This window comes from Vespa velutina, chromosome 9, assembly GCF_912470025.1.
Source record: "Vespa velutina chromosome 9, iVesVel2.1, whole genome shotgun sequence".
Taxonomy (NCBI): Eukaryota; Metazoa; Arthropoda; class Insecta; order Hymenoptera; family Vespidae; genus Vespa; species Vespa velutina.
Genome location: NC_062196.1, coordinates 8,298,595 through 8,311,039, shown reverse-complemented (window position 1 = coordinate 8,311,039; position 12,445 = coordinate 8,298,595). Strand labels below are relative to the sequence as shown.

General features: G+C 30.9%; 2 protein-coding genes across 4 annotated transcripts; both read left to right on the top strand.

Moving 5' to 3' along the window:
- The first annotated feature begins 5,620 nt into the window (after positions 1-5,620).
- Positions 5,621-8,237, top strand: LOC124951709. The gene is made up of 3 exons (XM_047500513.1): positions 5,621-7,452; positions 7,629-7,773; positions 7,870-8,237. Exons 1-3 carry the CDS (start codon positions 7,323-7,325, stop codon positions 8,102-8,104), a joined length of 510 nt encoding a protein of 169 aa, XP_047356469.1. The 5' UTR covers positions 5,621-7,322; the 3' UTR covers positions 8,105-8,237.
- Positions 8,169-12,313, top strand: LOC124951699 (S-phase kinase-associated protein 2-like). 3 transcript variants are annotated; one of them, XM_047500498.1, is made up of 6 exons: positions 8,169-8,937; positions 9,872-10,192; positions 10,330-10,606; positions 10,716-11,152; positions 11,276-11,403; positions 11,481-11,717. In XM_047500498.1, the coding sequence occupies exons 1-6, from the start codon at positions 8,858-8,860 to the stop codon at positions 11,582-11,584; spliced, it is 1,347 nt and encodes a 448-aa protein (XP_047356454.1). In that variant the 5' UTR covers positions 8,169-8,857; the 3' UTR covers positions 11,585-11,717. The 3 variants fall into 3 exon arrangements, with proteins under 3 accessions (XP_047356454.1, XP_047356452.1, XP_047356453.1); XM_047500496.1 differs by having other exon boundaries at positions 8,178-8,937; positions 11,497-12,313; XM_047500497.1 differs by having other exon boundaries at positions 8,178-9,756; positions 11,497-12,313.
- The last annotated feature ends 132 nt before the right edge of the window (positions 12,314-12,445 follow it).

Here is a 12,445-nt window from a genome sequence, read left to right as displayed (position 1 = left end):
TCCAACAATCATCGTACTTATTGGCAAACATTCGTCCTTTTTTGTCTCTTTCTGTTTCTTTCTCTCTCTTTCTTTCTTTGTCTTTTTTTCTCCCCCATCCTATTATTTTCTCTTGCGAATTAGCTTCGCGCGATTGAACTATGATGTGTACAAAACTATCGATTGTATAATATTCTAATAATTAATGAATGGAAGAGAGAGAGAGAGAGAGAGCGAAGGAAACCCCTAAAAAAATTTGCACGCTCGCGAGTTAAATACACGACGAATTGACGTTTGAACGATTTAAAAACAAAAAAAAAAAAAACAAAAAAAAAAAAATAAACAAAAAAGAAAAAAAAAGAAAAATTAATAAATAAATAATAAAGGAGAAAAAGAGAAAATACAAAAATCTAATCGTTCTATAAATATTTGCGAATATACCTTAGAAGAGTAAGTTCATTGTTCCAATCATGAAACACGTCGAGCGTGTGTGTGTCTATGTAAATTTGCAAATTACGTTTACAAGCTATGTATATGTATAATTGACGCTTTTATAAAACGGAAAGTTAGAGTGTAAGATAAGGTAAAGAAGCAAAAAAAAAAAAGAGAAACGAACAAATAAACAAAAAAAAAAAAAGAAAAGAAAATACATAGAATAATAATAAGGCGATTATCGAAGTTTGTTGTATAAATGACGATAAGAGAGAAAAAAGAATCGAGAGAGTCGATCATGATCATCATGATGATGATGTTGAGATGATAACGAAGGAAAAGACAAAAAATATACAAATGGCCATAATACAGATCTGTAATTGTAATGATTCGATGTTGCGAAAGAAGTTGTTACGACGAATGCGTGTATGTATACGTGCGTGCGTGCGAGTAAAAAAGCGAACAATGAAATAAAGTATGAAAGAAAGAGCGAGAGAGAGAGAGAGAGAGAGAGAGAGAGAGAGAGAGAGAGAGAGAGAGAGAGAAACACATGTACGTTTGCGAGGAAGAAAGAGAAAAAGAAGAGAAAGAAGAAGAAGAAGAATAATAATAATAAGATGAAAAAAAAAAGCTAACTATTAGTATTTAAGCGAAAAAAAAAAGCAAGCACTTTCTTGTATAGCATTGTAAGATTATTATATTCTAAGGATATATTATCGTTGCGTCCGTGCCGACACTCTTCGATTATTTTATTATTTCTTATTTTTTAATATGAGACTCACATTAATATTATCTCGTTATATTTGCGGGATAAAATATATGAGATTCATTTTTTTCATTTCTCTACTTTAAAAACTCGCGTCTAATTCCCCATTCATCGTATCATCCCCCTTTCATCGTGCTTGTAAAATAAAAAAGGAAAAGAAAAAAAGGAAAAAAAAAACAAAAACGAAATAAAAGAAAAAAACATACTTATTGTTAGTTAGTGAGTTGAAGAACGTTTATTGAAAAAAAAAAAAAAATAAAATAAAGTAAAGTAAATAAATAAATAAATAAATAAAATGCAAGGCCTCGGCATAACGCAACGATAAAATTATTCGTGCAACACGTTATACATACAATTACACAAAATAAATGCATATACAGAAAGACGTGTATACACTTATATGTAGTACGCGACTCCTTGTATAAACCCACACTATCACTTAGTACAAAAGCTGCGGTAAACGTTCGTTCCAACGTTATTCGCTTTGTAAGAGAGAAAGAGAGAGAGCGAGCGAGAGAGAGAGAGAGAGAGAGAGAGAGAGAGAACATATGTATGGAATGTGTGATGTATGTAAGAAGAATAAGTAAAGAAAAAAGAAAACAGACAAAATAATATGCAGCATATAAATCGCGAGTGATAAGTGTGCGGGAGGAGTGAGATTTTGATTACATTTCTTATTTTTTTTTCTTTTTTTTTTTCTAAGAAAAACAATAATAACAACAAACCAGTGGTAAAAAAACGATACGATGAAGTGAGAAAATTGAGAAGAAAATGATAATGAAAAAAAAAAAAAAATAAATAAAATAAAATAAAAGAAAAAATAAAAAAAAAAATAAAAAATCATGGTCATCTTTTAATTGGTTGTACGGTGTAATTTTTTTTTTTTTTATTTGTTTCTCCAAAGAACATCCTCCACCCGCCCATTAATCTTCTTTCATGATCGAAAAGAATTGATCAAATTTGATGTACTTTTCTGTGGTGTTTCGCCATATTTATACACACACACATTTATATATACACACACACATATGTATATATATACACACAATATCGTTTGAAATGAGCGACCTATATTTAGATCGCTTTTCGCGGTCGATCTTTGCTAGAGTAAGACTAAGAGAGAGGGAGAAAGAGAAAGAGAGAGAGAGAGAGAGAGAGAGAGAGAGACAAAGAGAGAGAGAGAGAGAGAGAGAGAAGGAGAAGATATAAGAGACCTTCGTTCTCTCTTTTTTTTTTATTAAAGAAAAAAATAGGGATATTTGTGGAAAATGAATCCGTCGTCAGTAAACACACACTTGTTTACGCTCTAATGGCATTTTTGTAAATAATAATATACGTTCGAAAAGAGAGCAAGACGTTGGTACATCGATTCGTACATCCGTTTTTCTGAAGGAAGAAAAAAAAAGATAAATAAAAAAAAAAAAAAGCCACAAAATCGTCGTCGATCATCTATCGAAATGATGACACACATGAATTCGGTGATTACGAAATATTTTTTAGTTCCGAGATATTTTGATACTTTTTTTAGGATTTGAATTATTAATAAATTATCTTTTTTTTTTATCTATAAAGATATAAAAAAAGTTAATATATTAGAGAGATAGAGAAAAATTTTTTTTATAATTAAAAAATTTTAAAAACAGCGTCTCTCTCTCTCTCTCTATGAGATAAAATATGTACTTATATATCTTTTATCTAATATCTCAAATGATTTATCATTAGAATAATTTTATAATCACATTGGATTTGTAACGAACGCGTTGAATTTCTTCTTGAACATTATTCGAGTCTCTCTCAATGACGTCAAAGATGAGATGACGATAAAAAAAGAAAAAAAAAAAAAAAAGAAAAGAAATTAGAAAATGCAAGTTATCTGATCGATACATTGAGATCGACGTCGATTTTTTTATGAATTTCTTACTCCATAAATAGGGGAACTCAAATACGGAGAACTTACCCTTATTAGCGATAGTGCCTATTATCCTAAGAGTAGAAAAAGAGTGTGACGGAATCAGCCATTTTTCAATGAACATCATCCTGCATCGACATTAATAATATTCTTTTTTTTTTTTTTTTATCGTCGTCATTATATCTTCGGCAAATAATAATATCTTTATTTTCATTCATTTTCATTACTTTTGTTTCCCCCGTTAATCTTAAAATGATACACGTAAATAGATCCGATGTTTATTGAATCATTTTGGATTTTTTTTATTCACGGATTATTTTTTTTCCCCAATAATCCTAACTTTCCTCGTGCGATTATAAATCTTTTATTGATCTCGATAATTACAAGTTTATCACCGATCGATCTAAATTATTACAAATTGATGAATTAGTAAAAAGACAAATATACAATTTCAATTCGTACAATATTACATAATCGATTCTTATGAGAATTTTATGAATACATATAAACCCCCCCCCCCACATCACCTCAATGATGATTGTGAAAGCGGTCTAACTAAAAAAATGTAAAAAGAAGTTAATTTATCCGTAGACCGATGACTTAATTATACGGATAATTCGTAGACCGATGATTTAATTATATGAATTACACGATGTATAACTAATCCTTTTACTTGCCTTTTCTTTTTTTTTTTTTAATTTTTAACTTGGGCCACTTTCAGAATCGATTAATAATCACCCGGTCATATCTATCGTGAAATAAATCTGTTATCGTTTTATTTCTTTTTCTTAATGATCCAAGATGTGTCTAAGGTCATCGATGAATCTCCATAATTTTAATGTATGATCCCACCGAGAATGTCGGTCTTATATAAATTCATAATTTTACGTTGCTAATTTTTATATGCTTCGCTCTTAAGATTTATCCTAAAGCTATGATCGATAAAAGGAGGAGAAAAGAGACGAAAAAAAATATTTTTTATTTTTTCATACATGCACTTCTGCGCGTTAGAATTTTAAACAAAATATACACACACACATATATATATATGTACATATACATATATACATGTATGTATATATATATATATTCCTTTTGAAGTGATTTAGAGTGCACACACAAATTTTCATATGGCTATTAGAAGACATAGAAAAAAGAACACCTAAATATCTAACCTAAACACCGATCGAGTGATTCTTCTTGATAGGAAAAAAAAAAGAAAAAAAAAAAAAAAAAGAAAAATCCAAGTAGATGCCTTGTCATTATTTAATCTCGTATTGATAACAAGACGAAATAAATGGAAAAAAAATAAAATAGAATAAAAAAAAGAAAAAAAAAGATGAAGGAATCGTTATGATACTTCTAATATGTCCTCTGAGATATAGAATTTTTAATGGCCTCTGTATGATGGCACTAACGAGAACTCTTTAAGTTTTCCTCTCTCGTACGATGCGATCATGACATAAATAATTTCTATTTTTTTTTTCTTTTTTTTTCTCTCTCTTTTTTTTTTACGATATAACACGTGGGAGTTTATTTTGAAATATGAAAACCGAGGGAATGACTCGTTTTTAAAATTAGAAGAGTGCGTGATAAAAATAGAGAGTATGTATGTGCACGTGTATATATGTGCGTAAGAAAAAGAGAAGGATATTCAGAAGAAGCTTTAAAATATGATATAGTAACGCAACGTGTTCGCCTGATTCTTTGCTCGATTCTACTTCTTTTAATGATGCCATAATAATCATGAGAATAATCTATTTTATTCCTTTTGCTGAAGAAGTGATTCCTTAAAAAAAAAAAAAAAGAAAAAAAAAAAAATTTCGAGAAGAGAAAGCTTTCGTGCAAGCACGATGCGTTACATGATTTTTCATTTTCAGTTTTAAAATGCGCGCGTTTCTAGCCTAGAAAAACTTGTAAATGTTGAGACTGTAATTAATGAACGTACAAATAATTTTATTATAACGCGTATAATGATATATAGAAAAGAGTTGAACGGAAGGTGGTAGAAGGGGAAAGAATGAAGGAAAGATTTTAAATCCTCTAAGATCGTCCAACAAAATGAATAGAAGAGAGCTGAATATTTATAAAATCGTGATTTTTCGCTCGGAGTAATAATAATGATAATGATAATAATAATAATAATAATAATAATAATAATAATAACAACGCGAGTATCAAAAACCTAAAACGAGTTGCTTTCTAAAATGATTAATCGGTGTGTAAGATAAAGGCGGTCAACACTTATCGCGCAATGGCGTCATTAGAAAAAATTCTGTCCTCTGATCGTATTAGAGCGCATATTTTTCTTTAAAAAAAAAAAAAAAAAAAAAAAACGAAAAAAAGAAACTTTAAACAAGTATTGTCATTCTTTTATTTGCCTTCGTCAAAAGTATTTCACGTTTTTCTTTCTTTTTTTTTCTTATTTTACGTTATAGTCTCTTAAATTTTTATTTATTGCGACGTTCCTCTTTCACGCGATTTTTTTCTTAATTTTGTCGATGCGAGAGAAAAAAAAATTGAACATCTCACTTTTTATTTGAAAACAAAAGAATGTAATGGTATGTATTTCGTAAAATGAAAAAAAGAAAAACAAAAAAGTAAATAAAATAAAATAAAGAAAGAAAAGACGAAAAAAGAAGAAAAAAAGAAAAAACATTAGTCCGTTAAGAAGGAATGATCTATAATTAATTTCATCTAATCTAATGACGGATAAATAGAAAAACATGGACAGCATCCGGGGGATGTGATTTTTCGTTTTAGACGAGAGCATTGATATTAGAATAACTAATGGATAACTGGCGGTTCCCTTTGATATTTTCATCTCTCGGCGTAATTGAAATTACGATTTGCGATAGTACTGTACTATATTAGTATGTTTATCCTATGTGTATGTATGTACGCATAAAGAGTACGGAAATGCTGATATGCAACGGCGATATCGCTGCCATATTCCAAAGGTCTTCGCCTTGCATTTTCGATTTAATCTCGTTAACAATTTCACACGATTAATGACGAATTAGATATAGGAAAAATGCTAATTATACATATAATACATATATATATATATATATGTATGTATGTATGCATGTATGTATGTATGCACGTATGTATGTATGTATGTATGTATGTATGTATATATATATATTATTTGGCATCTTTCCCTTTCTGCGTTCTTCGCAAACAAAAATGGACTCTTAACATTGAAACGAGTTTCAAGGTTATACAGTACAAGTCAAAGAGAAAGAGAAAAAAGAGAGAGGGAGAATGGAGTAAAGTCAATGTTAATTATGATACATTTTTAAAAAGTCAATAATAATTGTGAAATCTAAGAATGGTTATTGAATGCTCGTGTTTTATCGATAAAATAGTATTTAAAGTTTGGCTGATAAGCCGACAATGAATAAGCCTTCCATATAAAGATTGATTTCTTACTTCAACTGGCTCATATCAAAGATTTTGCTTAATACGAGTGAACACTTTTGTACATTGCTATGTGAGAAATAGACGACGAGCGTGGAAAGGGTAAAACAGAGAGAGAGAGAGAGAGAGAGAGAGAGAGAGAGAGAGATTTTTACAAAGATGGCTAAACTTTTGATTAGAAGTAGCGATCTTTAAGAACATGTAATAATGATCGCGTACGAGTAGAAATTCGTGCGAATACAATAAAGTTTAGCTTAAAATAATGCAAAGGAAAGAAATAAGGGCTGAGGGGGGGGGGAGGAGAGAGAGAGAGAGAGAGAGAGAAGTGTGCTTAAACATTGAAAAGATTTTGTAACATTACTAAGACTAATCATTATTAAATCGTATACTTTATTCAGATATATGCATTATTAATGGGAGCATTGAAAAAAAAAAAAAAAAAAAAAAAAAAAAAAAGAAAAAAAAGTAAATAAATAAAAAAAGAAAAAAGTATTTGAAATTGTTTTCGCATTGTTTTTTCTTTTTTTCATTTATCCATTTTTTTCTTTTAAGAAAAAAGAAGAGATATAAAAAAACCTGACAAAATATTGTCAACTTCATATGTTAATTAGCTTCCCTTTTACGTTTCTAATAATTCGATCCCCTGAAATATCGATCAAATAAACAAGTCCCCTTGGTGTCGTTGACATTGCGTGTTATCTCCTCTTTGAGCGTACAAAGGAAACAAGCTAAAAAAGTATTTACTTCGCAACGCGACAAAGAGTAAGAGAGAGAGAGAAGAATTATTATTTCTTTACTTGAACGTTGTGAAATATGTCGGTGAGTTCGCGAACGGATTCAAAAACGATTTCGAAAAATCAAACGGATAAGCCACCCTTCAAACTTTGTTTCTCTAAGCAACAAACAATTGGACGATCGGATGCTTACATTACAAAAACTAATGGTACGTAAGTACCTTTTATTATATCAATATTATTTCCGATGTTTTCTTTTTCTTCGGTGATCCTTAACTTTTTCATAGATCATTTGACTCGGTCGATAAAGTCGTTATTATTTAAAAAAAAAAAAAAAAAAAAAAAAAAAAAAATCGATGTTTTAATACCGAGATTAAATTCGCAGCGAACTTTGTAACGCCAAAATTTTATTCGAGAGAATTCGAGGATTTGCAGAAGATCGATGTCGACGATACGATTAAACGATTAACCAACGAAGAAGAGAAAATTCCAAAGGAAGTTTATCGTTGGCCGTTATTGACAAGTCACACGTAATAACAACTAGAAGAAACGAAAAGTATCTTTTTTTTTTTTTCCTATTTCAATTCGAACAACTCGTTTTCGTTTACTCTATTGCATTTTCATAGTTATGGCTGGTGGCACGAAAAAGGCATAGAACCTAAGGATCAAAGATTTCATTTTCACAAGAGAACGTCGGATTTAGTGAGCTTTCAAATGAAGATATATGCCGAGGATAAAAAGACGAAAGTACCTGATCCTCGATTGGCCTATCGTACACCGATCCTTCGTGAAGGTTATTCCAAGGATAAATTTTACGATAAAAGAAATCGTTTGTCCAAGGATAGGCCAAATGGCGAATGAATACCTTTTTCATTACGATTTTCTTTTCCGTAATCGTAATCGTCTTGAGTATTAGAAAGAAAAATAAATAAATAAAGGAAAAATGGAATAGAATCCATGGAGAATTTTATGTAACGAAGAATAAATGCTTTTATGAATAATAAATATTCGCTATGGAAAAAAAAAGAGAAAAAGAAAAAAGGGTCGTTGACTCTCAATTAAAAGTTTTTATTCCTTTTCGCATGTAAATTTGCGCGCGCGATTTCTAACCTATACGTTAACGAGCGAACGAACGAACGAACGACGAACGAACGAACGACGAACGAACGACGAACGAACGAACGAACGAACGAACGAATTTTTCCCGCGCAATAATACTCACGTATATATTCCCGCCAATTAATCCTTATATAATCCTTTCATATATGCATTAGTTATCACAGATTACAAAACGATTAGAAGCGAAAACGTATTTCCACGTTCGATAATTAACACCGAAAGTTTTGCCCACTTGGCGTGTTGTAATGTAATGCACCTGTTCTTTCGCCGCCAAAATTTTACAACGATAATATCGAAGTGCATCAATCGAAATTAGAAGTCAGGGCGATAGTATTTCGATTTGGCCTATTGGCCAATCAGCGTCGTGGTTTGGCACAACCATCGAAATATCTCGAAGTGTTTCGAGCAATCGGCTCTCGCGCTTCTCGTAATTCTCAAGCAAGCTGTAGTTTGGGTCGATTGAAAAAAAGATAGAGCGAGAATATTCCGCCAAAAATGAATTCCGGCATGGTGGAGCACACGAGACTCGGTCAGAAGGATATCAAGAATTCCGAGGAATTTTCGCCGCCAGAGAGGTAAGTCGGTTTATTAACTTTTTCTATTTTTTTTGTTATTAAATAATTCGATTGTATTATTAGTTGAACCGTTTGAAAATCGAGAAATCAACGTTCCTCACGGCGTACCCTTATTTTCCTTACCTGTTGCTTTTAAGGGGGAGGGGTATACAGGTGTACGCCCGCACTGGCGCGTACCAAGTAAGGTTAAAAGCCTTTGCTTTTCACATCTTTATTCCCCTCCGAATAGCATGGGATTTCGTTATAAAGAATCGTTGATAATTCAATTCTTCGTTCCTTCGTGAAAAGTGTGACCGTCCTCCTCTATATTTTACGTTTAAATTCGATTATCGGATTACGTACGTGTACTATGTATCTTTTTGAAAAATGCATTTACTTTTATCTCACGCATTAAATTATCTTATTTATTCGTTCGATAAGATACTCGATTTCCCCCCTTTGGATTGTTCATATTCTATTCTCTTCAACGTATCCCGCTACGTACTGTGATATTTTCTTGATGTATCTCTAACTTATACGTTCCTATAAATCGCGCTTGCGAATATCAAAGTTATTGACATTTTTTTTGTCTTCTATTGTTGTCTTAACTCATTGTGTCAGGATATAGTCAGGATATCGGTCATACCTCTAAGAGATTCGCTAAAGTTTTGTATAAGTAGATATTAGGAGTATCTCTGAAAATTTTCATTTCTCATACATTGGAGTTTCCCATTTAACCTTTTTTCCTTCTCCTTTCTAAACAACCTATCGTCATTTTCAAGTGAAAATCTAAGAGCTTAAGATGAGCCAACAAACATACTCTTCACCATGGTGGAGCAGGTTCTGTTCTATATTTACTTATGTAGTTAGAACTTTGTTTTTAGATAATATCATCTTCAAATATCCATGATATTATTTCTCTTGTCTGTTTGGAATAATAATTATTATTTTACAGTAAACGAGTACGTATGGATGATGGCTGTAATAACTTAAATAGTACATTTAATAGCACATCTAAGAATAATACAAGATGGTCTTACAATGCTGATAGTAGTCTTGTTGAGCCAGAAATATTAGAAGATATGGGAGTTAGTATGCTAGAGGATGAAGCAATAAACTGTGATAACGTTAACAAAGTACAATCTCCGGATTGTACTGTTTCTCTAACTAATGCGGATAATAATAAACGGTTACCATTAAATGATAATGGGATTTACGATTCGGAACAAAAATCTCTGTACAGAGGTACCACTTTTGAAAGTGTCACTATCGAAAGGTTTGTAACAATTACTATAATAATAATGATAATAATAATAATAATAATAATAAATTTATAAGTTCTTTTAAATATTGAAATATATCGTTATTATATTCTATCTGTCATTCATAATGTTATATTTATTTTTATTAAAGGCTAGAACAGGATCCATATGATACAGACAATCCATGCAATTATGGACATACGAATGAATCTGGTTATGGTTCAAGGGTGGAGGTTGAAGTATTTGGGGATATTAAAGATGATTATGGTAAAGAAAAATTAAATGCTTCATCAAATAAGGATAGTTTAGATCATTTTTACTTGTATAGAAGGAAAAGAAAATTGTCACATGAAGGAGAGGACGAATTCAACAAACTATCTGATGAAATGATTTTAATGATATTCAGATGGTTACCTAAGAGATGCTTAGTAAGGAATATTTATATATTATAACATTTGTCAAATGTTAGGATCTGTTTTGTGCTAAATGATTCGTTTTTGTGCTAAATGATTTACCATCGGATTCGTTTAAATTTAGGTACGTTGCATGTTAGTATGTAAAAGATGGTGTCAAATAGCACGAGACGAGGCATTATGGAGTAGACTGGATTTAGGTAGTAAAGTATTAAATGAAGGAACATTGGAACATATATTGCCACGTGGTGTTCAAATCCTAAGGCTTGCCCAGGCTGAAATTGCAGATCCAATATTTAAAGACAGCACTGAAGTTTTAAATAGTAATTATGTCTGTAAGCTACAATATTTGGATCTTTCTATGGCAGTAATATCAGCTGATGGTTTAGCAAATTTATTGTCTAAATGCAAATATTTAAAAAAATTATCATTGGAAAGTTGTATCTTGAATATGGCATGCTGTAATGCGATAAGTTTGAATATTGACATGACCGTGTTGAATTTATCTATGTGCGAAGGACTAGATCTTGAATGTGTTACAGATTTAATTAAACTCAGAAGGTAAGCACTTTCCTTGGTGAATTTTATCATTTTGAGCACTTTAAGTAGCCCCAATTGTATTTATTTTAGACTTATACTATAATGCATGATGTAAATTATCGGAAAAATTTACAATTGTCATAGCTTAACTGCTCTCAATGTGGCATGGTGTTCATTGGATGCAGAGTCTGTCTCTCTGTTGTGTAAATCACTTCCGCCTTCCCTTACACGGTTGAATATATCCGGATGCCGAAAAACTATGACAGACGATAGTAAGTGAAACAATTTTTCATACTTTTCTTTTCTTTTCATTAATATTCTATAATTTTGTTATCGAGGTTATAATCAGAATTTATCTGTTTTAGATATCAAAGATTTGGTCAAATCTTGTCCAGAGATTGTAGAATTAGATTTAAGCGATTGTACGCTGCTTACCATGAATACAGTTCCTAATCTTTTGAATTTTTCTAAATTGGAACACTTGTCATTAAGTCGTTGTTATAGTATACCACCGTCAACTTATATCAGATTAGCTTATATGCCATGCCTAATGTATTTGGATGTGTTTGGCTTGATGTCAGAACCAATGTTAAAATCTGTACAATCTAATTGTGGGGAAACTGAAATTAATAAGTTCCTATATAGTTCTGTCGCAAGACCAACGGTTGGCGTTCGAAGAACAAGTATTTGGGGTCTTAGAGTTCGAGACTGAAATTAATAAAACGGTGATACAATTATATAATTCTAGCAAAAAGTCAATGTTACAAATAACATATGATGAAGTCAATATGAAATTGTATAGAAGGTTTTATTTTTATAGTAATACTGGCCTTCATTGTGAGACTGATCATATTATTTAATAAAAAAAAAAAAACAAAAAAAAAATCATTAATATGATAACACGCTTATACCTCTATTTGGATCATTAACTGTGCCTAATTCAGATCTTTTTTCAAGGCGAACTACATCTTTGGTAGTATTACTAAAATTAGATGATATATATTTTGCATAATAGGGGATGCTGTATATAACAATTCATGATTTACTGTATGCTCATATATATATGTTTATATATAAATATGCGGCATACACGTGTTCATCAAGTGTGATTGTATTTAACTAATAATTGTTGTATTGTATGGTATGCATTGTAAAAGAATAAAAGATTTATGTAATTTTAAATATTTCTATTTATTCTCGCTTGATAAATGTCGATTCTTTTTTTGAAAAATTACCTTCTATTCTTTCTAATCGACTTAACGATATTTTCTTTTAAGCCGAAGTAAAAAGAAGATACAAATGTTTGCTTTATTC